This window comes from Clytia hemisphaerica, unplaced genomic scaffold (assembly GCF_902728285.1).
Source record: "Clytia hemisphaerica strain Z4C2 unplaced genomic scaffold, Clytia hemisphaerica genome assembly, whole genome shotgun sequence".
Classification (NCBI taxonomy): Eukaryota; Metazoa; Cnidaria; class Hydrozoa; order Leptothecata; family Clytiidae; genus Clytia; species Clytia hemisphaerica.
The window spans coordinates 948,008-975,646 of record NW_027103974.1 but is presented as its reverse complement, the minus strand read 5'-3'; the positions used below and the strand labels follow the sequence as shown (position 1 = coordinate 975,646).

At 35.6% G+C, this 27,639-nt stretch overlaps 5 protein-coding genes across 11 annotated transcripts in view; 3 read left to right on the top strand and 2 right to left on the bottom strand.

Annotated features, from left to right (window-relative positions):
- The window catches only part of LOC136810661 (uncharacterized), a 95,790-nt gene extending 90,914 nt beyond the window's left edge, over positions 1–4,876 (bottom strand). For 3 of the 6 annotated variants that reach the window (XR_010847137.1, XM_067067231.1, XM_067067232.1), the window contains exons 1-3: positions 4,696–4,876; positions 4,046–4,263; positions 3,369–3,605 (exon numbers count right to left, since the gene is read on the bottom strand). Coding sequence is in view for 5 of the 6 variants with exons in the window: in XM_067067231.1 (XP_066923332.1) it covers positions 3,369–3,605; positions 4,046–4,263; positions 4,696–4,768 (528 nt within the window). In the remaining variant the exon portion in view is untranslated. The remainder of the gene's footprint in view (positions 1–3,368; positions 3,606–4,045; positions 4,264–4,695) is intronic. The other 3 variants (XM_067067233.1, XM_067067234.1, XM_067067235.1) reach the window with 2 other exon arrangements.
- Positions 4,877–6,808: 1,932 nt separating this feature from the next.
- LOC136810656 (dickkopf-related protein 3-like) lies at positions 6,809–11,815 on the bottom strand. Its single transcript, XM_067067226.1, has 5 exons — positions 11,515–11,815; positions 10,680–10,824; positions 9,969–10,070; positions 9,402–9,582; positions 6,809–6,918 (listed from the first exon to the last, which is right to left on the bottom strand). Exons 1-5 carry the CDS (start codon positions 11,719–11,721, stop codon positions 6,873–6,875), a joined length of 681 nt encoding a protein of 226 aa, XP_066923327.1. The 5' UTR covers positions 11,722–11,815; the 3' UTR covers positions 6,809–6,872.
- Positions 7,921–9,026, top strand: LOC136810655 (solute carrier family 22 member 13-like). Its single transcript, XM_067067225.1, has one exon. The coding sequence runs from the start codon at positions 8,018–8,020 to the stop codon at positions 8,969–8,971; it is 954 nt and encodes a 317-aa protein (XP_066923326.1). The 5' UTR covers positions 7,921–8,017; the 3' UTR covers positions 8,972–9,026.
- A 2,415-nt stretch (positions 11,816–14,230) lies between the features above and the next one.
- LOC136810654 (dickkopf-related protein 3-like) lies at positions 14,231–17,016 on the top strand. The gene is made up of 5 exons (XM_067067224.1): positions 14,231–14,401; positions 14,991–15,102; positions 15,580–15,772; positions 16,129–16,287; positions 16,667–17,016. The coding sequence occupies exons 1-5, from the start codon at positions 14,336–14,338 to the stop codon at positions 16,710–16,712; spliced, it is 576 nt and encodes a 191-aa protein (XP_066923325.1). The 5' UTR covers positions 14,231–14,335; the 3' UTR covers positions 16,713–17,016.
- A 3,400-nt stretch (positions 17,017–20,416) lies between these two features.
- On the top strand, positions 20,417–26,094 carry LOC136810651 (titin homolog). 2 transcript variants are annotated; one of them, XM_067067222.1, is made up of 4 exons: positions 20,417–22,234; positions 22,576–23,010; positions 23,222–23,896; positions 24,487–26,094. In XM_067067222.1, exons 1-4 carry the CDS (start codon positions 20,536–20,538, stop codon positions 26,046–26,048), a joined length of 4,371 nt encoding a protein of 1,456 aa, XP_066923323.1. In that variant the 5' UTR covers positions 20,417–20,535; the 3' UTR covers positions 26,049–26,094. The 2 variants fall into 2 exon arrangements, with proteins under 2 accessions (XP_066923323.1, XP_066923322.1); XM_067067221.1 differs by having other exon boundaries at positions 20,528–22,234; positions 22,576–23,016.
- The last annotated feature ends 1,545 nt before the right edge of the window (positions 26,095–27,639 follow it).

Sequence of the window (27,639 nt, the reverse complement as noted above, 5' to 3'; positions counted from 1 at the left end):
TTCCAGGTATTTTCAGTTGGAAAATGCACCTTTTTCCAGCCTTCACCCAAAAATCTGTACTTTTTTCCAGCTATAAGCGAGTGCAAAATTATTACCAGCGGATACCCCTCAAAACCTACAAAAAATAGAGGTACCCTCTATCTGAAAATGTAGGTGGAATTTTAGGCCGAAACTTTTTGTGTTGAAAGTACGCTGTCTGTGGTTCCTACAAAATGGTTTTTCTCCAATAACTTTTTATGAAATAGTCCTTTTGGTCTCCAATTTCGAGCAGTGATTCACTGCAAAGTAACTAGTGTTGCAATTAGATTATTGGAACCTAAATATTTTCAAAACTGTACGTTAAAATCAAAATACACTTTAAATCCTAAATTAGAACTTTGAGGGCCTTAGATTTGTTTGGGGGTCTAACCAAGAAGAAAAAAATTATTTTTTTCATACCTACTATAAGTATAGGTACCGGAAGATATAGGTTTAATGACCTTAAATTCAAATGTGTAATTTCTAGGTCCCCGAAAAACTTAATTTTTTGAAGGGATTCTTGATAAAATTTAGATGACTTTGAATTTTATAACACTTTGCGATAATTGAAATTCTCGAAATTAGGTATTTTATGAAAGTACATTTATAAGAGGTTGTAAAAAAGTGAACTAAACAATATTAAATTAAGTTTGGTGGCTAACAGAGCCCATAGTGCATCTTTGTAGGTTTTTCAAATCTACTTCTAGATTTTCAAAAGACATTTCTTTCAAATCGGTCATAGAGATCTATGCTTTGACAAAAGAATGTCTGATGGACTAAACTGAAAATGGTAAAACTCATACTAGATAACATCTTATGAAAAATATTAATGTATAATCACATAATGATTCTAACCAATTCCTGACATAAAGTTAAAATCAAAATTTCAAAAAAGTTTTTCCAGTTTTTCCAGCTTTCCTGTTTGGAAAATGTACTTATTTCCAGTTTTTCCAGTTAGTTTTCAGAAAAAAGACATTTTTCCAGTTTTTCCAGGTTTTCCAGTTTTTCCAGCATGCGTGGCCACCCTGTTGAAGTTTCCGAATTTACTTGTTTGCTGTCCGAAATTTTCTTGTAGGTGTCTATTTTACGGACCAGAATGCAAAAATAGCGATATAAAAACGACTGTCATAGTTGACCTACCCAGCTCCCGGGCTATAGCACGTGTTAACACTGTGGAAGGTTGAAACACAGATTTATAAAGCCCTGGCTAAATGTCGTGCCATCACAGGATAAAAAAATTGAATATCAGAAAAAATATTTTTGCTATTGTTTTCGAAAACCCGCGAAGCTTCTGATTGGCCAAGCGCTGAAATGTAATGTCACGTGACCTATGTAGGATTTCCTACCTAACACTTTTCAGCCGAAGCACGACATCTAGCCCTTCGGCCTTTATAAATCTATGGGTTGAACCATGTTCTTCGGTATCCCTAAAGAAGAGGGTTGATGCTCGAACCTAGCCTCCAGCCGACATCCATCTGATTTGTTTTGTTATCAGGAATGCGAATCGGCCTCAAAAATAATGTCTTCTTAACTATACCTTGGTTACACAAACCATGTGTATCCTTATCAATGTAAAACTATTCAGCTAAACGTGTAAGGTTTAGAACGTTTCTTGGGATGTTTTTCTTACTAAGACCTAGCACTATTTCAAGCACGCGCAGGACGATGGATGGTTAGCAATGGGTAATTTAGAAAAACATTATTGTTTTGAAAAATAGATGCGAGCATGAAAAAACTATAAATAAAATAAAATATAAAACAAGCAACATGCTGAATGGACCTACCTGATGATGAAACTTAGATAGCAATAAGGAGAAAAACAATCATTAAGAAAATATAGCGGTTAGCGAAGTTCCGGTTGCAAAATTGCAAAAGTTTTATTGACGATTGAATCATGCTTGATGGTGGCATTGTTATCAATAACTTTTTAAGTGAAAAAAACAAAGAAATATATGGAAAAAGTCCAATTCAAATCTGCAAAAACGGCGATTTCCGGCATACTTCCGGTATTTTCAGCCGGAAAAACATGATTCTCAAAAATCCGAACGGCCACACTTAGGGCATTGCTGATACACATCTTTGAGCAAAAATCGAGAAAAACGATTAATGAAATCTCGACAAAATGGCAACAAACCGGTTTTGACGGCATATTATCGGCATTTTTGGCCGAAATCTTTTTCTTCAAAAATCAGGCTCCGTCACATTTTAGGTATTGCCATTTTGCATCAGTGTGCAAAATTTCATGAGAAAATATAAAGTACAGCTCGAGAAATTCAAGAAAAACCAGGTTTCTGGCGATATTCTGCTGTTCCGGCGATTTTTAGAAAGTCCCGGCATCAAAAATCAGTTTTATTGACAATTGAACCATACTTGATGGTTGGCATTGATATCAATAATGATTTTGCGTGAAAAAAAAAGAAATATCAGGAGAAAGTCCAATGAAAATCTGCAAAAACGGCGATTTCCGGTATATTTCTGGCATTTTCGGCCAGAAAAGAATTTTACTCAAAAATCGAACTTGGCCATGTTTTGGGCATTGCTATTACTCATCTTTGTGCAAAAAATCAGAAAAAACTAATGATGAAATCTCGATAAAATGCCAAAAAAACGTTTTTCCGGCATATTTCCGGCATTTTCGGCCGGGAAAAATGTTTTTCGAAAATCGGGCTCTGTCACATTTTAGGTATTGTCATTTTGCATCAGTGTGCAAAATTTCATAAAAAAATATAATATACAGCTCAAGAAATTTAAGAAATACCGTTTTTCCGGCGAAAATCGGCTGTTCCGGCGATTCTTAGAAAGTTCCGGCTTCAAAAATCGGTTTTATTGACAATTGAATCATGCTTGATCGTGGACATTGCTATTAATAATGTTTTTGTGTGAAAAAACAACGAAACATAAGGAAAAAGTTCGATGAAAATCTGCAAAAACGGCGATTTCCGGCATATTTCCGGCATTTTCGACCGGAAAAGATTTTTTCTCAAAGATCGGACTCGGCCAAGTTTTGGGCATTGCTAATACGCATCTTTGTGCAAAAAATCAGAAAAAACTAATGATGAAATCTTGAGAAAATGCCAAAAAACCGGTTTTTCCGGCATATTTCCGGCATTTTCGACCGGAAATGATTTTTTTTCGAAAATCGGGCTCCGTCACATTTTGGGCATTGCCATTTTGCATCATTGTGCCAAAAATCAGAAAAAACTAATGAGCCAATCCTGAGAAAAGCTGGTAACAGACGGACGAACGGACGGACGGACGGACGGACGGACAGAGGTTAATTTATAGGACCTCCAGGTAGGTCCAATAAAATAATATAAAACTACTCTACTTTAAAATCAAGAAACTTTTACCGATGCATCAGCGAGGCGTGGTTTTGTGGGTACACCATCCGTGATGATAAACAAAAGTTTCTTGACTGAATCATCTTTGAATCTTTTGGAACGTTGCAAAATTTTAGTTGCATAGTCGACTCCCTCGTTGGTAAAAGTTGTTTTGAATTTTGGAAAGTTTTGTTTTTGACGTTTATCGACGAACCATTGGTTTATTTTTGCAGAGGAGTAAGAACGATCCAAATCGTAATACCAATCCTGTTATAAAGACAAATGTTAATAAACTAGTGCAACACGTACTACTGTATTACTTCGAATAAACACCTCGGGTCCAGTAGCGTAGACAGGAGGGGCGCAAATTTTGTGTAGAAGAGCAGATTTTTATGACACTGTAAACTGTAATCACCTATTTACAATATAAAAAGATAATTACTGTGTCATAAAAATATGCTCTCCTACACAAATTTTGCGCCTCTCCTGTCTACGTTACTGGACCCGAGGCGTTTATAAAAATGCTCTCCTCCTTTCTACGTTACTGGGGCACTTATTATATTCTTTGGTTTTTAGGAGGAGCGTTTAAAAGTACAGTGACAAAAATTACCCTCTCCTAACTAACATTGATTTCATGTGGCTAGTCTTTGATGGACAAGTAACCTTTTGTCAAAAATTTTTTAGATAAATAAAAGAGATTTCAATACCTCCTCTTCGACAACTTTCTCCAAGTTGTCAGCACCAAAGAAAACAAATCCAAGGTGAATATTATCCTCACTGATCGGTAAACTTTTGATCAACTTCTGGATGGATGGATAGACGAATCGGAGATAAAATTGCGGTCCGACTTCCTTTTGACCCAAATTGCTGATGGATCCAGACCCATCGATAAGGAGAACTATGTCGGCTTTCACCTTACAATCATCTAAAAATGAAATATAAAAATATATAAAAATATTTAGCTGATCCGAAATATTGCTTCATAAACCAATACTACTGCATCACCATTCACGACTATCAAAGCGTGTAACCTTCCCACAATCCTCGAGTACCTCGACTACTATATACTCTTCTTTCATAATCTTCATCCTGACATTTGTTTTTTGTTGGGAACGCTACGACTCGTACAAATTACATATTACCACCTGGTCTGTGATACAGAGGAAAATGAGGAGGGATTCTCAAAGAAAAAAAACTGTGTCTGAATGTCAGGGGGTGTAACCTCAGTGATATTAGTGCCCATAGCGATACCCTATCCCTGACTTTACTTAACACAGCGCATGCTCAAAGTACCAGTTTTTAAGGTTGGTCTTAGATTTTGATGCAATTAACGATTTAAGTAAAACAGTTTTGTTACCTTGTTTCGCTTCTTGTACATTGACCAATAAAATAAAAGTCAAAATCAGGGAAATGCATCGTAAAATCAGCATTTCTCTCGACCTCAAACATCAACAAAATTCGATAAATTTTTCTTCGCAGAAAATAAAGAAAAAATGAAATTTAACTTTTCTTCAGGTTGATAATTGCTCAATTATCTTTTTATGAGATGATTTCTATTTTCGAATGTCTCTAGTTATTTGTACGTCCAACACTTAAACATTTGATAATATTTGCTAGCAACCATCATAACATTCTTTTGAAAATATGCTGAAAGTATTGTGTCTATACTTTAATTTCTGAATTTTCGAAACAACCCTTGGGTTATGGGGGAGCGTGCAGCACGCATTATTTATGTTGTTTGTATGCCCAGTGAATGCCATAACAAAAGAAATTATACAAATTACAATTATATAAAATTTTCTTTCATTTTCACAGCTTTTTACACCCAAAGTACAGCAAGTACCAGTACGAGTAGCGTGGTGGATCGACAAAAGCTGGGGAGGCAGTTTTCTAAAATTACAATTTTGGATCCCTTTCAAAATTACGTGAGCAAAGCGAGCACGAAATTTTTGGTATTTCTTCTCTTTTTTGCTGTTTCTAAAATGTAACATAGTAAAGGGGGCGCCGAAACTAGTAATCAGAGGCGCCATTTTGCACCCCTTGTCTTTCGGTACCCCCTAAAGAATTGGCCACTGGGGGGGGTAGTTATTTACTTATTAAGTGTACCTAAGTTTTTTTCAAATAGACAAGTGATACTTTAAGGGACCTACCTGGTTAATCAACAGAAAACATAAATAAAAAAGAAATCCGGAAAAACTAATGAGAAAATCCCGAAAAACGAGTCTGGCGACCGGGAAGGCTTTTTCTTCAAAAATCGGGCCCCATCACATTGTGGGAATTACTATTTTGATTCAATGTGTAAAATATCAGTCGAGTGAGACTCAAAAAAAAATCTAAGTCGGCTATTCGGCTGTTCCGGCTATTTTTAAGGAGTTCCGGGTTGAAATAAATGATTGCTTTGGAAATCAAATGATGCTAGGTTTACTTTGGGCATAACCATCAAATACTTATATCTACAAAGAAACAATAAAAAAAACTGAATAATGTTATGGAAATACGCTCGAAAATCCACTTTTTCCGGGACATTTCCGGATCTGGAAACTGGAAAATTTTTGTTGCCGAAAATCGAACTCCGTCAGAATTCGGAATTACCATTTTGCATCATCGTGCAAAAAAATTCGAAAAACTGAACGAGTCGATCCCGAGGAAATCTCATAACAGACGGACGGAGGACGAAAATACAAATGTTAATTTATAGGAACCTCTTAAGGTAGGTGCAAAAGTTAGAGAAAAGTTAGAAAAACAGTTTTAAAAAATACACGTTTTTTTTTTATAAGAACAAACTATATAAGAACATAAGGCTTCGAGGCCCAAAAATTCAAGAACATTCTAAGAACATTCTAAGGCTTTGGAGACTTAAAAACATGCATTTTCTTAAGAAATTACATCAAAATGCCCAAAAATTGCTGAAAATAAGAACATTTTAAGAACATTTTTAGGCTTCAAATCCAAAAAACTAAGAACATCCGAAGGCTTCGAAAATTTTTGACGTTCTTATAAAAAAAAACGTGTATTGCAAAGCGTATAGGTACATTTTTTTGATCAACCTCCTCTCCCAAATGCAACACCTAGGGAATAGCAATGTATTCTATTGCAGACCAGAATGATAAGAAATCTAGTTTTTCACTTAGACCCTTGGTACTGTCTCAACTGTGATGGTCGATCTCACGAATTTCTAAGCCGTAACCAAATTAGCTATTCTACGGCCGAAATGATTCATGGGTAACCATGAACGACCCCACCCGAATAAGGGTTTCCCGTTGGTTAGACGCAAACATCGAAAATTTTAGCCCAACAGAAAAACGGTATCCGAGCACTATGATTACCTATGACTCCTTTTGACCGTGAAACGGCCTATGATCTCGGACTACGGTTAATACTTCTAGGATGTCTTTTTGCTAGTTTTAGTCTATTTAGTCTAGTCGGAAGGAAGTCGAAATTAGGTTACATAGTAAAGAAAACAATGTGGATAAAGGGTAGATTTAATTTTTTAGAAAAGATTACAAAATAATATACAAAAAATAAAACCATCAATTATTCTTCGTTTTCGGGAAGGCAGATACTGTGTCGTCCGAAAATTCTGAAACAGAAAATGAAAAGTAATCAAAAGACCAAATATTTCATTTATAAGTACAATAATTGGGCGAAGTGACGAAATTACACCTATTAAAACTAAGTATTCTATAGGGTCTGGGGTTGAAATTTTCAGGGTTAACGAAAAATACAGTGCAACCATGCTGATGGATATTATATACGACTATACTTAAAAGTTTATGCCGTACTTATGGCAACATACATAATGCTATAATAACAAACTATTGAAACAAGTAGTCTGAAAAAACCTCTGAAAGAATTAAGACGAACAAACAAATTTTTGAAGTAATTGTATACCTTTGAAAATTTTGGAGAGTGCTAGTGTTAAGTTATTGGGTTTTGTTTACATAAGGTTTTTATAGATTTGTGAATGTACATACTTTGAAGGTACTTAAGGGGTTAAATAAGCAGCAAAAAAAGTTTCCTTAGTTGTGAGATGTCAGTTGCATAACTTAATAGCAACGCTGTATTCTCTGCAAGGAAAGATATATCCAATTTTATAGTAGCATCGATTAAAGCAGATTTAAAAACATAGCATGGAGGAAAAGGAACAGCTGACAGTTGAAGGATTCCTAGAGAAAATTGGAAGTCATGGAAAATTTCAAATCTTATTGGAAGTTGTTTTCTTCCTGTTTACATTTCCAACACTGTTCCAAATCTTGATTATGGTTTTTGCTGGGTTGGAACCAGACTGGAGATGTGCTTCAAACAGTACTGTTTGCGACTTGAACGGTACATTCACAAGTCAAAACAAACTACGTTGCAATATACCAAGGACTGAATGGGAGTTTACGAAACCAAAGGAATATTCAATTGTTACAGAATTCGATATTTATTGTGATCGCGATTGGATAATTTACATGACGACATCGATTCTTTTTATTGGTTGGATGTTTGGAGCTCTGGCAATTGGATGGCACTCAGATAACTATGGTCGTAAAAAGGCTTTCTTTTTCTCCCATTTTATGATAGTTTTAGCTGGTACTGTTTCACCGTTTGTTGGTAATGTCTACCTGTTTATTCTGTTCCGATTCGTGGTTGGATTTTTCATCCCTGGAGTTGCGGTAAATTTATTTACAATAACGATGGAGTTGGTTGGTACCGAACATCGAGCTCAGGCTTCGGTAATCATTGGATTAGGTTACTCGCTAGCAGTCTGTGCAACTCCATTGATTGCATACTTTATTCAAGAATGGCAAACATTAATGGTGGTTTGTTCAGCTCCGTATTTTGTTTTGATGTTGTTTTGGAAATTCATTCCTGAATCCATTCGCTGGTTAAGATTGAAGAATAGGATGGAAGATGCTCTACAAGTGTTCGAGAGAATTGCCAAATGGAATGGGAAAGAAACGAGTACGAATGAGGAGCTAGCACCACTTAAAGACACAACACATAAATCAAACCCAAAGGAATTATTCAATACAAACAAGAGGAGACGCAAGACCATTTTATTAGGATTCGCTTGGATGATCAACGGTATGGTCTATTACGGAATCTCGTTAGCTGTTGGTGATTTTGGAGGCTCCTTGTACCGTGATTTTGCATTGGTTAGTGTGGTAGAGATCCCAGCTATGCTTTGTGTTATCGATTTCCCGAACCGATTTGGAAGGCAAAAAACAACAATGGTTTGTACATTTCTAACAGGTGTTTTAACACTTGCTGTGGCTTTCATACCAACAAGTTACCAAGTTGTGCGAACCACATTCGGAATGATCGGCAAATTCTTAATAGCCATTAGTTTCCAAGTAATCTATGTATGGTCTGTAGAGCTGTACCCAACTAAGATCAAATCTGAAGCAATGGGGTTCTTACAAATAACAAGTCGTATCGGAGCAGCAAGTGCACCATGGATTGCCAAAGGTGTCAAAGTGATTCATGAAAGTTTGCCCTTTATCATTATGGGGAGTTTGGGACTATTGGCTGGTATTCTTTGCTGGTTTCTACCAGATACAAAAGGACAGGAGATGCAAGAAACTGAAAATGATTACGAATCACAGCAAGAAACTGTCAATTTGAAAGACCTGGGAAATTCAGTATGAAACTTCTCAAAAGAGTATCTATTTCACAACAGCTTTTACATTATTACCATTTGTAAGATAGAAATTTAATATCTCCAAGATTATCTCATAAGTACTTTACCATTCTTCCGAAAAATTTTAAACAACATTTCAAGAAATAAAGTAGGGGAAGGGACAAAAAGGGAGCATCCTAAAGGCGTCTGCCACGTTTTGGACCAAGTAAACTTGTTAAGTTTAAGAAAATTGTGAACCTAAGAAAGAATCAAATTGATTACAAGTGATCCTATGGAAATTTCCGAAACATTTCCTTCCTTTAGAAAGATTTTTTCTGGGTTTCCTTGCCCTTAGATAAACTTTGTTGAAAAGAAAGTCCCTTTATAAGGTCCGCAAATATTAACACCTATGTTTTTAATAAAGTAGCCTCCAGACACTTTATACATCTTTTACTTACCCAACACCTTTGCAAGATAGTCCAGCTTTGCAAGGACCACAGATAGGTTCCATATGCGCACGCATTGTATCTTGATGGAAGAGATTGATTGGTCCGCATGATTCGTGTTCATTTAACATGAGTTTACAAATGGAATGATGATGGCTGATCGAAATTTCGCGAATACAGCACACATCTTTGCCTGACAGAAATAAGTAAAGATTTTTAGTGTAGCTGACAAAATGTTTAGACACTTTCATTTTCTGAAAGAATCAAATGTATAAGGAATATTTTCGCCCGAGGGAGGGGGGTACTAGAGTTGCGACCTGACGGGTATGTGCCACACGAATTTCGACCCTCAGACCCTTAGCGGGACTAAAAAGGAGGGAAAAGGAAAACGTTGTGAATTTACCCTTATAGGGATTAATTTGACTAACTTTGATCATTCTAGAAATTTCAAGATTTCTTATTGGGTACCTTAGAGTAACCATTTTCTAAACTTGACGTCTTTAAAGTAGGGGCTGAGTTATCTGACGGTGGTATCACATATAGTCAGCAATACCAATAATACCATCAGAAAAACAATACCTTTGCAGTCTTTGGCGATATCACAAAAGGTACCAGGGTCTCCTTGAGCAGCTCCTTTGGTACAAATTCCAAACTGACATTCTGATCCAGCACAACATTCTCCTAGTATGGGAGAAAAAATCGATGTAAATGATTGGTGGTTTCTAATTAACGGTTTTAGATGAGTGGGATTGTAAATTTAACACTTTTGAAGTGTCGTCTTTAACTTTAACACCCATGTTCAAATAAAGAATCAAGATTCTATTTGAAACATAATTTATCCCCTTAAATTTCATCTTAAATAATGAAAAAGCGGTCAATACCAACCCCCCACCCCACAAGATCAATTTCCCTCGTGCAGAGAGACGGGTCAATATTGTCTCTGTTTTCTGGGGAATGGTTTTTGCGAGGAGTAAGTAATCAATCAGGGTAATTTTCCCAAATCTGTTATACACACCCCTGTGTCATAAACCCGCTGAAGCCGCAACCCCACTAGAAAAAATCGTCCCTAGAAGTAAAATATCTTGGAATTTTAGCGCCACTGGGAAACTGACTTATATTTCATTCCCAATCGAAATTAAATGTTTAAAAATTAAAACCATCCCCACTGGATTTTTTAACCTATAAACAATAGAATATCTATCACCATTAGGACGTTGGGACTTCTATAGGGATTTTTATCCCCACTGAGGAAAAGGTTCCACCGGGTCTGTGAGACAGGGGTGTTTATACCGTTCAAATCACAGTGATGTCCTTCTGTTCTGCATTTATAACAAAACATTCCATCGCAGTATTGACTGGCTTCACACTTCTTGTTAATGTCACATCGTCCCAAGATCTCACGCGTGTCATCATGACTTGCCCCAACGTGTGAACGCTTAAAACGTGTACAGAATAGTGAAGAAAAATGTCAAATATCAAAGAAAAGTACAAAGTAAATACGGTGGAATCTCCATAACTCGAACGCGCATATGGGGAATTGGAATTTGTTCGAGTTATGGAAATCTCGAGTCAAAGAGACTTGTTTAAAAGAGTTTGCTCACTGAAGAGGCCTTAAAACTCTTGTTCGAGTTATAGAGGTTCGAGTTACGCAGGTTCCACTGTATATCTGACTCGATTGTTATTTCAATTTAGCCTAAACTTTTTCCTTTGCTACTGGAACACAATTTTGATTCCTCTGATTCACTAATCTCCGACCAGATTCTGATTACTCAGCGTTGGCAAGTATGCACTCTAAGGACCACGGCTCCGCAAGAGAATCTGCCTAGGTTGGCGCACTAGTTTCATCTTTTTCAGCCAGTTTTGGGATAATTATTAGATGAGATTTTGAGCGCGCTGATTGGCTAAATCAAAACAATCGCACCAAATAAAAACATTAGAATCCAACCGCTTTCGCTTTCGTTTTCAAGCAAATTGCAGCGCGGCTATGTCAGATGGTCGCATTCACCATATCGCTTTAGAGCAGAGAGTTATATGTGCAGAATGGATGATGTTATGAAATACAAGTTTAGAAGATACTGTAAATTTCGAAAGATTTGGTTTTATAATAAAATCGAAAAGCACTCACTCTATCGTTCGCTTGATCTTGTTTAAGTGAAGTAACTTCATCTTTCTTTGAAATTTCGCTCACTCCTTCCTTCTTTTTATCCAATCCAAAAGCACGTTCCAAAATATCTTTCATTAAAGATGTTTCAACATCATTTTCTTTGGTGGCTGGTTTACAAGAAACCAATGAAAAAATCGCAAAGAAAACACAAAATGTGGAAAGATTCATATTTTTCTTTTATTCATAATTCTTGTCGTTTATCATATAGCTGCTTTGCAACTACTGCCAGACACATGCGGTATAAAAAACCACTTTCGTTTTTAACGATTTGGCATTTATGCACATCTTGAGTATGAAATTTTAAAAAGAAACTTTTGATATCAGCTGAAACATGGATATTCTGATGGTGGGTCAGTGGCCACCCACGCTAAATTATAAGAAGGGCGACCTAAATAGCGATAGGAAATGAAAACTATGATGATGGTAGATTTTTTGACATCATCTTGAATCAGCTCATGAAAATTTTATTCCTCGTATCCTTGAGTTTATAATGTAAATTTGGAGGAACTTACAATTTAGAACCGATACTGATTGACATCCGATTTTCTGCACCATTTGCTTCGTTTTAGAAAAAAAATGGCAGAATATTTCCTGAAGTAAATAATCAATAGTTACCTATCTTCCTGCGTGCCTGCATTGTTCTAAGATTCTTCTGAGCATGGACCCATTAGATTTCCCACAAACCGGGTTGAAAGTAGTAAAGTTACCGGCAAATTTCGAAAAATATATCTTTCGAAAACAAGGAAACCACTGGCAGTCGGTACCCATACATGAAAAAGGCAAATATTGCCTTAACGGGAAGTATTTCCAGGACGGGAAGTTGAAAAATAACCGAAAAGGAAACTGTTTCCAGATTGAAAATTTCATTACTTTTCTGTTTTCCGTTTCGGTCAAGAACTTTTCATCGTTCCCGAACGGGAAATAGAATTTTTGTAAACAAAGCAGATTTTTGTTTCCCGATCAAGAAAAAGTTTCCAAACAGGGAAGTTTTTAATTGGGAATAGGGAAAGTAGAATTAAGAAGCGATTACCCGGTGGATTTCTTAACTACCTGGTGAATATTATTTATTTTCCCTCCTTTACAAAAGGGACAAGTTTTTAACTTCTTCTTCTTAAATTATTTCCGCAGTGCTCAGAGGCCACTTTCCCGATCGGGAAACTGGTGAACTTCCCGATTTGGAAAGTCTAGCCATTTCGGGAAGTTTTCCACCTTCCTGTTCGGGAAATATTTCCCGTTAAGGCAATAGTTGCCTTTTTCATATAGTGCTCCCGACTGACTGGATAAAGTCAGCCTAAAGTCTAAAGCTTGAAATTTTTGACTGAAAATTCTGATAATTGTCTCTCGAAGGGTCATAAAAACGTTAAAAAGGGGGCAAAATTTTCGTAATTAAGTCTTTAAAAGGGTCAGAGTCAACTCGCAAACCTAATACCCCCTGAGGATCCTACTCTAGACCTTCAGGGCTCTACTTGATTGGCAAGAGCGCCAGCAGGAAACACTTGAGGGTCATGTTTCTAAAAATCTGAAATTGACAAATTTTACTTCGATTACTGGTAAAGCCGTGTAGTTTAATGTCTAAACGGCAATTATGTATAGCTAATCCTTAATGTTATTCACGATTTGAATGTGAGACGTTAACTGTTATGTCCTGAGTGAGTTCAGCTATGAAACATAGAGAAAGTGTCTACTTCGCATCTATTGTTTCATTTTCAAAACAAAGTTAAAACGCATGCGTATTAATAAACTGTTAGTCGTTATTATACGCAACACACAAAGAGGAATGAATGCGTAGGGGTGGTACAGTCACTTTCGGTCGGGGTTGTGGATGATGAAATTTGTCGTTCTTTTTTAAATCTGTCGTTCTTTTTAATGCTGCGATGTAGGCACTTTCTCCCCTTTCATGATTTACGTCATCTGACAGGTAGCTAGGCCTCATTTCCAGGTGTATCTGTTAAGTTTCTAGCAGACTCTTATGTCAAATTTCAGCCTTTGATCATAAATATTATGACTGTCAGTGTGGTGTATATCTAATTATTTTGCAACTAGTTATCCCCAGTTTACACGTGATGACGCATATGTATTGAATAGCGTTGGCTAGCCGAGAACTTATGCAAGATTTTAGTCGATCTTGGTGAAGTTTAGGAAAAAATTAGAAATAAAAATTCGTTTGAACTTTAACTGTATATTGACACGCTTACTTTTTGGGGAGTTCTTAGTGGCTGTAATTCAGACATTACCCCGAAGAAAACAAATCAAACTTATTCTTGTATATGTTTGAGTTGTTTCTGTTAAACAATGAAAACAGAATAATAATGCTCTACTGCGCATGTTTGTTTGGTTACTTAGGAAACAGTAAACAAACCCAATAAAATCGAACAAAAGAACTGGGAACAAAAAGTCCTTTATGATTGACTTCTACTCAAATAAAATTCTTTTGTGCAGTCTAAAAGGGATATGTTTCCCTCAAGAAATTTTGACTCTATTTTATGGTAAGTCTGTGGTTGTCTGGTAAAAAAGATTTAATAAATGGAAGTAACTTTGTGTACAATTAAAATGATGGTTTCAAACCATTAAACGGGCCACCTGCGAGCATGTCCATCCAAGCGTTACGAAATTCGTTTCAATTTGAAGAATATCATACCCAAAGAGAGGAAAACAGAGCGAATCAATTTTTAATGCAAACTTTTCAATGTTGCCCAGTGGATAAACATTGAAAAAAATAAATTTGTTCGAAAAATTTTTTTATCAACTTTGGATCCACTGCCAACCTTTTGATTCATCCAATATGTGGCGGTTGCACTTTATGGTGCTTTGCGCCTGTCTAATCGGCGCTTTTGCCGTCAAAATGAAGGTAATAAAGTTTATTTGGAATTGATGATCAGTTGTCTTGTCCGAGGATATGTTAGATTGTCATGGATGTGTTATAATTTTAATGATAGACATTTAGTTAGTGGTATTATATTTGTTTGTAGTTGGGCCACTAGCGTCAGTGAATTACATATGTTTGACCACCACGTTTATAGATGGTTGTTAAAGCATCCATGAAACCATGAAGTCAGTTCGGAGGAGATTTTTTTCGCAAAGCCTTCATAAATTTAGGGGGCTGATAGTGTATTTTATTGAAAGATGTGTACAAAATTAGAGTTGTTACATTTTTAGGCTTAACAGTCAACGGGAGAAATTTACCCTGCTTTGCTAGGAGATCACTTACCCAGAAATACTACAGTTAGATCTGCAACTGCGTATGACCAATTATGATCATAAAATAATGACAAAAGATAAATTAAACAGTCATTTTGAACAAACAAACTCCTTTTCTTAAAATTCAGAACTATTACCTTGCAGGCGAAGAGTTACAACACAGGCTAAACATGATTTTAAAGGACAATCATTGAAATGGTTTTTCGGTAAATGTTAACTTACAATTTTGCACATTATAGGTTCCAGAACGTGTTGCACCAAAGACATCCAAACGAAACGATATTCAACCACGTATGTTGGCACCAGGATACTACTCACAAGAATGTAACGCACACAAGGCTTGCCCTGATAGTAAGTCAAAGTGAAATATGTATTAAGTCCATTCAAGTGCTATTCATGACCATTCATGATATCAACCACTGGAGATTCTTCTAAGAACTTTTCCACCACTTCTAAGAAATTTTCCACCCAATACGTCACTTTTTCTAACTTTTTAAATAACGTATTGGATGGAAGATTTTAAAAGTTCTCAGAAAACTCTTCAGTGGTGCGTATCATGAATTCTCCCCTTTGAGGGAACACTGTCACTATTTATGAATGGTATTAGAACGGTATTTCATCCCTAATATCAATTCACTAAAATAAGTAATAAACCTTTATTTAGATCGAGTGAATTTACCTTGTTTGGCAGCCTAATCTCATCCTTGGTGAGATCATTGTTCATTGCCGGCCAATTTTGACCATCCTAAAATGATTCAAAAGCAATGAAAACAAGGTTATGAAGGTCAATCAGAATCGTGTTTCAAACAAATTCATTGCTTTTTTCAGAAAAATATTGTCACTTGTTCTTGTGCGTGCACTGCTTGAAAGAGAACGTTGCTTGTACACAAAACGGACAGTGTTGTGAAGGACAATGTACTTATGGACGTTGCAAAGCTGGTGTCGCTGAAGGACAACCAGGAACTTTCTGTGACAGACATGAAGATTGTGCTGGAGAAGGAAAATTAGCTTGCTGTGTCAGGTGAGTTGGACAATTTTGTCTCCATCGGGCGCCAATTGTATATTTTTTTATCATTATGGTTTTTTTCAATTATTGTTAAACTACGCGTTTCTGATCAGGTATTGACAACGCGTTTTTTTGAAAAAATATTTTTAAAGCATGTAAGATGGGCTGACGTCAAAATTACTTTATCATTAATATCTGAAGCTTAGGTGGGAAATTAGCATATAATACTGTATTGGTGATCGTTATTGATACAATGTTGACCCGAAGCTTACCAAACTTTATGTAGACGTTAGTAAGACGTCGTTTTGACGTTTTATGTCAGTTGTGAAAAACGATATAACTTACCATTGTTGATTTTTCTTTTCCCACAGAGAACCAGCCATCAACCCACATATTTCAATCTGTAAACCACCTCTTGCCGAGCATATGGTGTGCGGTCCAATCAATTTCTTCAGAAACGTATACGTTGGTGCTCAAGTACAAAAAGCTTGTGGTCCATGCAAAGAAAAACTCCTCTGTAAACAAGTCGGGTAAGTGAAATGACGTCATTGTTATTTTGTTATGTTTTTTTGGTTAGTAGTGTTTTAGTATCTAAGACAAAACGAAGATATTAGTTCAACTAAAAATTAGTATTAGAAAAAGGGTAGGTCAAAGTTCCTCTGTACCTACTAATCTTAGAAGTAATGTAAAGTTTAGAATTAGAAAAGCTGCTTGCAGCGATAGCGAAATAGGAGATTCCAAATTTGCTACCTTTATCAAAAATGATTACCAAAACTCAACATCAGTATCCCATCCAAAGTAAAAAAAGGCGAAAAAACAACCAAGTTTTCTCCCCACTTGCTACCTAGTAATTAGTTCCATGGTAAGGCAATACTCATGAAGTGTAACTTTAATTCCTTTCCTTTTTAGTTTATTCGGTATCCATGAAATTTGCACCAAGGAAGAAGACGTCTAAAAGCATTCAGACACATCCGCTAAAATTTCATCATCTACTAACACGCATAACAAACTTTTACACATTAAATGCAACAAGAGAAAATATTATTTTTTCTGCATTTTTGGGACATTATGGTTGCTATGCAACATAAACATTATCGACCAATGGCATCCATGGTCTTGATTTTTTGTACATAAAGCAGTCAATACTTTTTTTTACTTAACTATCTCGACGTAAAGAAAGTATTAGACGACTAAATGTAATTCTCTAACGAATTTTTTTATATTATAAATATACAAGTTTACTTTTTTTTCTTTCTGTATTTTGTCGTAGCATCATCAATTCCTCCCTTGAGCTTGAGCAGTACCTAAAGCTTTCTTCTATATACAATATAACTTTTGGAGACGGTAGATAAACGCTTAGTTTCCTTACAGCTTTTGAATTCGAAACAATAATCACTTAAAGTTTCATCTTATTTTTGGTATAAAAAATTAAGTTATTGTAGAAAATATTTTTATTAATGAAATAAAATAAAAAATAAAAAATTTGATTTTAAAGCCTTTATTTGGACCATTGTGTTTTTGGTCATTGGGAGGTACCGGTAATACAATATCTCTTTTTGGATTATATTTTGAAAAATACTTGATCTAAGGCGGTTCAGGAAAACAACAATAAGAAAATGGGGAAAGTACTTGTCATAAGTTAACAAGTAATTTTCATTTATCAATTAATACATAAAATGATTTTACTTTAAAGATACATATGATTTTCCTTCGAAAATACATGAAATGATTTTCCTTCGAAATTACATGAAATGATTTTTCTTCGAAATTACTTGAAATGATTTTCCTTCAGAAATACATAAAATGACTTTCTATCAAAAATACATTTTCTTTTGAATATACATGAAATGATTTTATTTTGAATATACATGAAATGATTTTCTTTTGAATATACATGAATAGATTTTCTTTCTTTTGAATATATATCAAATGATTTTCTTTTGTGTTGGACGGTGAAATAATTTTCCTTCAAAAATACATGAAATGATTTTCCTTCAAAAATACACGAAATGATTTTCCTTCAAAAACACATGAAATGATTTTCTATTGAAAATACACGAAATGGTTATCCTTCGATAATAAACGAGTCAATTCCTGAATTCATGTAATTAAATTGATTTTTATCTGGAATAGATAATACATGAAAGTATTATTTCTTCCAATATCAAAATGATTTTCTTTCAAAAATACACAAAATAATTTTTCTTCCAAGGATTGATTATCCTTCAAAAATACAGGTATTGTTTTTTCTTTCAATACCAAAGTAATGATTTTCTCTTCAAAAATATTGTCAACGATCTCGAGGGCTTGAGACAATGGATCTTTACTGACTGGACTTTGACTTTGAATTAATGGATCTCCATCTCGACGGTTTTAATGTTATAAAAGACATTCTTTTGGAGATACAAAAAATTTTATCCTTTGAAACTATAAGATTTTTGATTTTTGTAGCGAAATACAAGAAATCTTTCTTTGGGAAATACAAGTATATCAAAACCGGAAAAATAGGCCAAAATATCGTCCCAAGTCGAAAATTATATTTTTTAGAAATGGATGGGCTTGAGTTCTGGTAAACTAGCAGCATGAGCATTTCTTCTTATGAGGCCAATAAGCGAAAGTAAATTCTGCAAGAAATTCTTAAAAACTGCAAAAAAATACTTTTCCTCAAAATCTACTCTTAAGTCTTGAATAATTTTTTCAAAAAAATTAAGGATAATTTTCATTTTAGCACGAGAGATGTCAAAAAGGTCCGGTTTTAGGCCTCTGTGTCACAAAAATTAATGAAAATATGGGATAAGAAAACAATTTTCAAAATTTTCTCTTTTTTCCTCAAAATTTCTTATAAAAAACTCGAGTCCAAAACTAGAGAAACGATTCATTTTGAGCATACGGTAAGTAGTGATAAAGTTTCTTATTGTTTTTTAAAGAAAAATATTGTCACTTGTTCTTGCGCGTGCACTGTTTAAAATAGAATATAATAGAATTTTATTATACACAAAACGGACAGTGTTGTGTAGTTGTTGATAAGTTCTTATTGTATTCCAAATTGAGATTGTTGGCTTAAGAAGAAAAAAAGTATGATATATAATCGAAGTAACGAAAGTGCCAAATGAATTTCAAATTTTGAAATTTGAAAAGAAGTAAAAATTTTCAAATTTCAAAATTTGAAAAATGAAAAATACAAAAAAATTTTGATTTTCAAATTTTGAAATTAAAAAAATTGTTTATACCCCAATCGACGTAATAAAAGTGCCAAAAGAGGTTTTTAAATTTTAAGTATGAATAAATTGGGCTATTCCATTTTTAAACTGTACAGGGGTATTGACGAAATTTTCAAGGGGGGCCTAAGCCTTGATTTTCCAAGGGGTTTTTGTTCCTTTTTCAGCTTTTCCAAGGGGGTTATTCAAGGTTTATAGGGGGTTCTCCCCTCATAAACTGACATCAGTTGTTTTCCAGCCGTTTTTCACAAAATTTAGTTTTCCAGAGGGTTTGTATCCCAATTTCCAGGGGATAATTTGCTATTCAATATTTCCAGGGGGGCTAGTGAAAAAAGTTCGTCAATACCCCTGTATAATTTTTTTTAGAATAGCCCATTAGAAGGTTAGCAATCTGTGTTGACGTCAACAGGAGGTACACTAAAAGTGCAATAATTACCTAAAGCCCTGCAATTCGAGTGATTCTATCTTTGAGAGAATTGATTGGTTGATTAATGTCACGTGACCCGTCAATAGACTTCTGAGACTTTTTGTTCCTAGTATACAGAAGTGTGATTTGCACACACTGTAACATCATAATTTGACCTTAAGAACGTTTAGGTAATCAACTTTACCATATAAGGCAAAGAAACCACGTTATGGGGGTTTAGAACGATGTTTACTTTCGACTAATATAGCCTGATATCTGAGACAATAGGCAAAAAACAGGTGGATATTTTGTCCCTTCAATTTCACGAATATGTTTTTTCAAAGATAATTCTATTAGTTTGCTTCTTAAATTTCAGATAAATGAAAAAAGTGTGACAAATATAATTTTTAAAATTTAAACCTTTAATTGGCACTTTTATTACAACGAGCTTTGTCCAATTTTAAGCAATACTAAAAATTTTCCATTTTTCATTTTTCAAATTTTGAAATTTGAAAATTTTTACTTCATTTTAAATTTCAAAATTTGAAAATCATTTGGCACTTTCGTTACTTCGATTATATATAAAGACACTATGTCAATTATGTCTTATTGTTAAATGATACACTTTACAAAACAAAATTATCCCAGGTTCTTCAAATTTTCTGCATTTTGAGGCGAAAAACTCCCTTTTATAATAAACAGTTAACTCTCTCTAATTCGAAGTTAAACGTAGAATCTTATTTGTTCGGATTACAGAGAGATTCGAATTGTAGAAAGTATTTTAAAAGGGTTTCTCCCTGACAGGAACTGAGAATAAGTTCGAATTATTCAAAGGATTAGGAGTTAATTATAAGTGATATACTGAGCTAAAGTTTAATTACATTGTTTATTGATCAGTTTGTGCTCTTGTGGAGGACTAAAAAAAGTAAATTGCACGAAATAATTTTATGTTTATTCATGCGCATTAGAAATAAATGTTTAGCAAAAACAAACGAACGTTGAAAAAAGTAAACATGAAATAGAAAAACGAGAATTAAAGATGAAAGAAAGATAGATTCGGCATTGTTCGAATGTTTCAATAATTCGAAGAAATTATTTGAAATTTTTCGATTGAAAAAAAAGAAAATGTATGAAACCTAATTTTGATTAAAAAAATGGCGCATCATTTTGTTTATTTTTTGTTTGTATTTTTTTGTTTATTACGAGGTTGGTGTCAAGGTTACGGTTATCAACAACAATATGGGCGGCGATACGCCCCCGCGAACAATAACAATATATATGGACAAAATTTACAGCGTAAAAACGACGTCCCTAAGAATTGGGTTCAACTCTATAAATCATTAGAACATAAACATACACCTCGAAGTTCGGTAGGAGGTCGACCATTGTATAACAACCCTGTTATTACGAATGCTCCGCCACAGTTTAATCCACGAAGTGGCGCAATTCAACCCAAGGTACCTCAACTTTCACAACAAAAGGGCAGATTTGTAGTTGACCGTAAGAATATCATGGATTATTTCTACGCGAAACAAAATTCAAGAACACCCAAACAAGAATTACGATTGGCTCAACAAACTATTCCATCATTAAATTCACTATTCCAAAAAAGTATATACCCATCAATACTTCAAAGACACAAAGCCAAGGATGCTTTGCAAAGACAAGTTATTACATCAAAATATAATATGAAAATGAAAAGTTCAATTAACCGTAATCTGGATAAGAAAAGTTTAATTAGAGGGCCACCATATTACCCTTATTACACGCCTTACACGGCAGCTTACAAAAACACGTGGTACCCTTACCAACAACAGAGAAGCTATGTTCCATCTTCACCCACATTCAGTCGAAACCTATATGCAGCTATGGGTAGATATGCTTCATACGCGGTCAACCCAAACACTTACAGATCATACTATCAGCCAACCAATAGTAACATCAATCGGTTTGCAGTCAAGAAGACAATAATCCCAAGAGGCAATATTCCTATACAAGTAAATCCAGCTTTCATCAGGCAAACAGTTGGACAGCCATTGGTGCAAGGATATTCCCAACCAATGTCAATTGCTAAGAATACTCAACCTTTGATGCAAGCAAACATCCAACCTTTAACTGTAACGAAAACTATTCAACCAAACACACTGAAGCCAATGGTAAACGTAAAAAATATTCAACCTCAAACCAAACCACAGCCGTCGACTTTACCAGCATCGAACGTTGACCCGTCAACAACAAAAATATCTGGAAACTCCACAATGGCAATAACAGGAAAAGGAAGCAATGCCCAAAATACTACATCAGTCGCTAACACAAATCAAGGAAATCCTAAACAAAAAGCTACATCACCAGCAAAGGGTACAAAACCAGTTACGGTTTCTTCATCCCAAGCATCTGCTATAACTTCCAAGGGCAACATAGGTAACAAAACATCAACCAACCAACCTACAGTTCATTTACGTATCAGTAAACAACTCAATACAGGACAGAAACAAAATTCAACCAACGTGAAACCCATTCAAGCAGCCGTAACTCCAATCCAACAAAAGCAGAAAAATCAAGGAAAACCTCTTTCAAAGAGTGCTAAACTAATAAACAGTACTATTACCAAGTCACCAATAACATCAAAGAAAACATTGGTTCTGAACGACAAGACACAGTATAACCACACACATCATAAACGTCACTTCTTCCATAAAACGCCACGAAAGTTATCCAGTAAACGAGAATTTCTGTCATCACCGGATGAATTCGCAGATGAAGAAGGTGAAGTACCATTGGAGAGCAACGCACAAGCAGTTGATGAAACCACAACAGATCCATTAGCAGCACTCGACGACACAAGTCAACAAGGTAAGATTAGCTAATGGACACTATCCAAATTAGTTCTTTTTGCGTCTTAAGTAATAACTTCTAACGAACTCGCCAAAAATAGGGACTGGTATGGACATATGCATATTATTCTGTACCATTTTTGAAATTAGCAGCAAACTCCTTAACTCCTGCTAACGTTTTCAACACGAAAGCGTGATCTCTTTAGAGCCAAAAATACGCTGCCCGACCTCACATTTAATCGGAAAGATTTATGAACATGAACATTCCAGTCTTTTTTAGAGTTGATAAAAATATGGAGTTGAAAATGATTCAAAAATAGAAACTTTCCGCTGTGAATAAAAATCTGTTCTTTTTTCTAGGTGAGTTACCAGCAACACAACAAGAAGCTTCACAACTTTCACAACAGCAACAAGCGATCGCACAACAAACCATACAACAACAATCAAATGTCGCCGCTCAACTTACACAACAAGAATCGTTGCAACAACAAGATATCGCACAACAACAGCAAGCAGTCGCAAGACAACAACCTGAAGTTGGGCCAATAGAACCGATGCAACAGCTCGTTCAACAAGATGTCACACAACAGACTCCAGAAGTTTCACAACAAGCACTAGAAGGGGCGCAACAGGTTCCAGAGATGACGCAACAAGCTCAAGAAGCAGCACATCAAATTCCAGAACAAGCACAACCATCACAAGAGATTGCACAACCATCACAAGAGGTCGCACAACAACAAGAAATCGTTGAACCTCAAGAAGAAGCACGGCAACAACAAAGTGTTGGCAGAGCTGGCACAGGTAACAAGCTAAATCGATAACTGATAAGAATTTTGAATTTTGGTAACAATTTGATAAGCCTTCTAGAGGCGAAATACATTTTCTTTGTCGATGTTAATAAAGGTCAAACAGTCACCACAGAATTGAGTTTCACTTTAGGTCGTTGTACAATGTTATGTCTTTGCTTCAGATTGTAATCTTTTTCTACATGATTTCTAAATTTAAGATGAACCAGCTTTAACAGAGGAGGTATCACCACAAGAGACACATCAACATCACAATGAAGATTCACTCATCAAAAGTGCCACAAAAGTTCCTTTACTTAACATTGACACACCGGACCAGAACGACGTCCCTGATTTTATCAAGAAACAAATAGAAATGGCTCCTGAGCATAAATTATCGTCTGAATTCCAAAGTGGACAACAAGCAGCACCAGGGGTGATTCTTAACCCAGGGGCAGGTGTCGCCTCACCATCCTCTGGCTTAAATACTGGTGAGCCACAAAGCGATATAGAAAGTGCTAAAGCAGATATAGCAAATCTCAAACATTTACAAATGAAGAAGGGAACTGAATCTGGTGGAAGTGAAGTTGAGAATCTACAAAATGGTGGTGGTTCAAAAGCTGGCAAATCTGAGGAAGAGCTTGAAGCAATGAAAGAAGAAAAAGAAGCAAATAAAATGATTACAAGCAAAGATGAGGATATAACCAAGTTACAAGATCGTCCTGAAGTGATTGGTCTTGGTAACAATGGACTGACTCGGAAGGTTGATAGTAAAATGTTGAATTTACAGACTGGTAACTTAGCAACACCAGGATTTGATCAGGGTGGAAGTCCTTTGATGCGGAAGATGTCTTCGAATGATGAGAATACTGAAATCATCAATGGAATTCACGAAGGTAAATAAATTGTTCTCGAGAAGATTTTTCTATGAACCTAACTATTCTACAGTCGAGAATTCATTCTGCTTTCGGCTAATTTACACGACCCCGTATCACAGAATCAGCGGGACCATCCTCCGAAACCGTCATACGTTCATCCCCTCTGACATTGAAATTAATTATCTTACGACGTAGAAGGAAAAATTCGGCATATATTGGCCTACACAAGATTACAACAATTACTTTAACCGGATTAAATTTCGCAAGATTAAATTTCGCGAGCTAAAAAAATCGCGAAATTTTCTGGATTTAATTTCGCGGGTCAGAGTTTTGAAATATTTCGCGTGGATTTAATTTCGCGAATAAGCCAGAAAACAGCTGAAAATAGCCATTTTTTGCCATAAATGGAGACTTGGAACTAGTTTCTCCGCCAAAAATACAATTTTAAAAGTTTTGTGGTGGATTTAATTTCGCGAATCAGGAATCTCACGCGTGTTCGCGAGTTTTAATTTCGCGAAAATGGCAAAAATTCGTGAAATCGCGAAATTTAATCTCGCGAAAATTAATCCGATTAAAGTAAAAACTCGTATTACTTCGTTTCCCTTTAGAATTGCGAGATGGGGAGCCTGGGGAGGTACAACAACAGCATTTATCATCTCCGAAACAAGCAACTGGTGATCCATTCTCAAAGTCATTTGGTGATACAGAGGAAACAATCTCCAAACTAGAACAACACGATTACTTAGATTCAGACAAGATTGTCAACACGTTATCAACGTTGAAGGAACCACCAGATAGTTTAGCTCTTGGTGGTTCAGAAACTCAACGACTGATGAAGAACGAAGAGGAAAATGTTAAAGGCGGGTTAGCCTTGAATACGGAACAACCCGGTGATCAAGAAAAAGCCGCACTGTTGGATCCAGTCAAAGCGCAAGAACGGGCGACTGAGTTAGCGGAAAAAGCCGATCGTGAGAGACAACTAAAGACCGCTTTAGAGAAACAAGCGAGAGAAGAGTCGGAAAGAGAAAATGCGAAGATAAACACCGTGGAAGCACCAAAAGAGAACCCGAAACCTGTTCCCATGACACCAGAAAATGCAATGAATGCACTTGATGGTAAGCCATTGGCTCATCAAGGAAAGCCTGAAGATGTTAAGGATATGGATAAAAAAGTCGAGAATGTGATCGAAAAACAACAAGCCAATGATGTTAAGAAGGTTAATGAGATTCCCAAAGAAGAGAAGGTTCAGTTACAACAGAAATCTGTGGATGAAAAACCAGCTGAAACTAAATCCTCATTAAGTGAATCTTCATCACCAAAGCCTTCAGTAAAGAATGATACGACTGACACTTCGCAACAACGCGAGAAAGTGGTAGCTGAGAATGCAACAGTTTCCAGCCAAGTTGTCGATGTCCTTAAAGGTATTGGTCAAATCACCGAAAAAGCACCAAAACATATTGATAATAAGACCTTGGATAACGAAGAGAAGGAGACTAAGGAAGCAGTGAGTGACTTGAACGTTGCTATCGGTATTCTGGAGAAGAAGATTTCATTGATCAATCAAGCAAAATCACACGGTGAAAAGAAGAATATATATTTGTTGGATGGAGAAAAGAAAAAGGAAGATTCAGCAACCAGCCGAAGTCAAATCGAATTGAATAACAGTATAAAGCTGTTAGAGAAAGTCATGAATGTAGCAAAGCGCGTTGAAAGCAAACACAAGGAGAAACACGCAGATATCCCAACAAATGTTCTTCCTACTAACGAAGAGCAGAAGAAAAAAACGCAGCGTGATTCCATTCGACAACCAGACCCGTTTGAAAATGAAATCACAGAACCATATGATCCGGACCAAGAAGAGGCGCAATATCTACAACAACCAAAAGAAGAGGCGCCGTATCTACCACAACAACAACTTAACCCTACTGATGAGACATATGAGATTTTAGAGGACGGTAAAAGAGACACTATCTATAGATACCCGACCTCGACCCAGGAGACTGATTCTTTTATCGTTCAAGACCCCGTCAAGAGAAGTCGAATACCTAACAGATCATTCTACTACCAAAGACGCAACATGGTACCATTCTACAGGAACCCTTATAATTATCAAGAACAATCTTACTTATCTAATAGAAGATACCCTTATCCATGGTACCCAAGGTACTAAATATTGAATAAACATCAAATTTAAGACTTTGAAGTTGAGAAAGTTGATGAAAGGAAGGAGTAAGGGGTACAAGACGCCCAACAAACGCCCATGATGACCGTCTAAAAACATATAACTTTAGAAGGACTTTAACAGTCGAGTACTATTGCAAATTAGGAGAAATGCGGGTATTTCGCTTAAATAGGATGAATTATCCTAAATAAGATAAAATCGATAGCTTAGTTAGGAGAAATAGAAGAAAAACTTGATTTTCTGAACAAATTCAGAGATCCGCGTCAAGTTTTGCATAAATTTAAGAAATTTGGAGCCAGCATAGTATGCTTGTGAAGTCTGATCCACCAGTCAGCGTGCGTTCAAAAGTTATTCAACTTTTAAGTAGTACGCATGCGTAGTTCAGAAAAATACTTGGAATTCCGCTGAGCTAAGCGAAATTGATCGCCTTTGGGTCATAATTGTTTTCTAGTTCTCTCATACAAGTCATCCTGCATGAGTAGGGTCTCACGTGAAAGTGATGATACCCATTGACTGTAGAATAAAACCCTAAAAAGGGCTTTTTACGGAGATTATTGTCGAACCTGAATCGGTTGTGTTGAACAATATCTTCCAAATCGGCTTCTTGAAACACTTCAGATGTTAAACATCATATTCTTTTAGTAAAAACTTGACTCATGTTTTGAAGATATAGAAATTAAGATGTATTAAACAGTAATTGTAACAGACACGATTGAACGCTTTCGACACTTTTCGTCCACTCAAACCTTTTTAATTCTTCATCTTTTTTATTACGGGAAAGAGAGTAAACAAAAATACTATTTCTCTTATTTAGTACATTTTATCCAAAATAGGATAAATGCTTATATTTTTGCACTCCGCGCTGATAAGAAGCTAATTTTTGGTTTAAAATGATCTTCTGTATGAGCACAATTGATTTAGAGAGTAATAAAGACGCGGATCTCTGAATTTGTTCAGAAAATCAAGTTTTTCTTCTATTTCTCCTAACTAAGCTATCGATTTTATCTTATTTAGGATAATTCATCCTATTTAAGCGAAATACCCGCATTTCTCCTAATTTGCAATAGTACTCGACTGTTTAAAAACGACGTTCTGTGTCAGTTGGCGTTTACAATCAAAAATAGACACAGCACTAAGAAACTAGAGACTCTTTCATATGAAAGAGCTGTATTGTAAAGTGCTATAAAAGCTACACATCATACCTCGGAGGACACAAATTGGACAAAAGGCCAAAATACAAATTAAATGGATACAGTATTCTCAGACGAGAAAAAAAGTTACTCCAGGGCCACAATAAATGTACAAATTTGGCAAAACTTTATAGAGCTAAGAATCGACTTGCGAGTAACACACACCCATCATCTACTAAACATAATAACACTTCGATTAAAATATAAAACCGTAGAAAAAATCTGGAGCTATAACTATCCTTGTGATCATCGAGTTTCTTGTATATAAAATAGTACTGTAAGACTATTATTTTCCACGTTTCACGAACTTTTTTAGGGGTTCTACATCTTAATTTCGTTAGACTAGAAAAGTATAATCTTGGGAAGTGGAAACTATAAGACTACAGTAA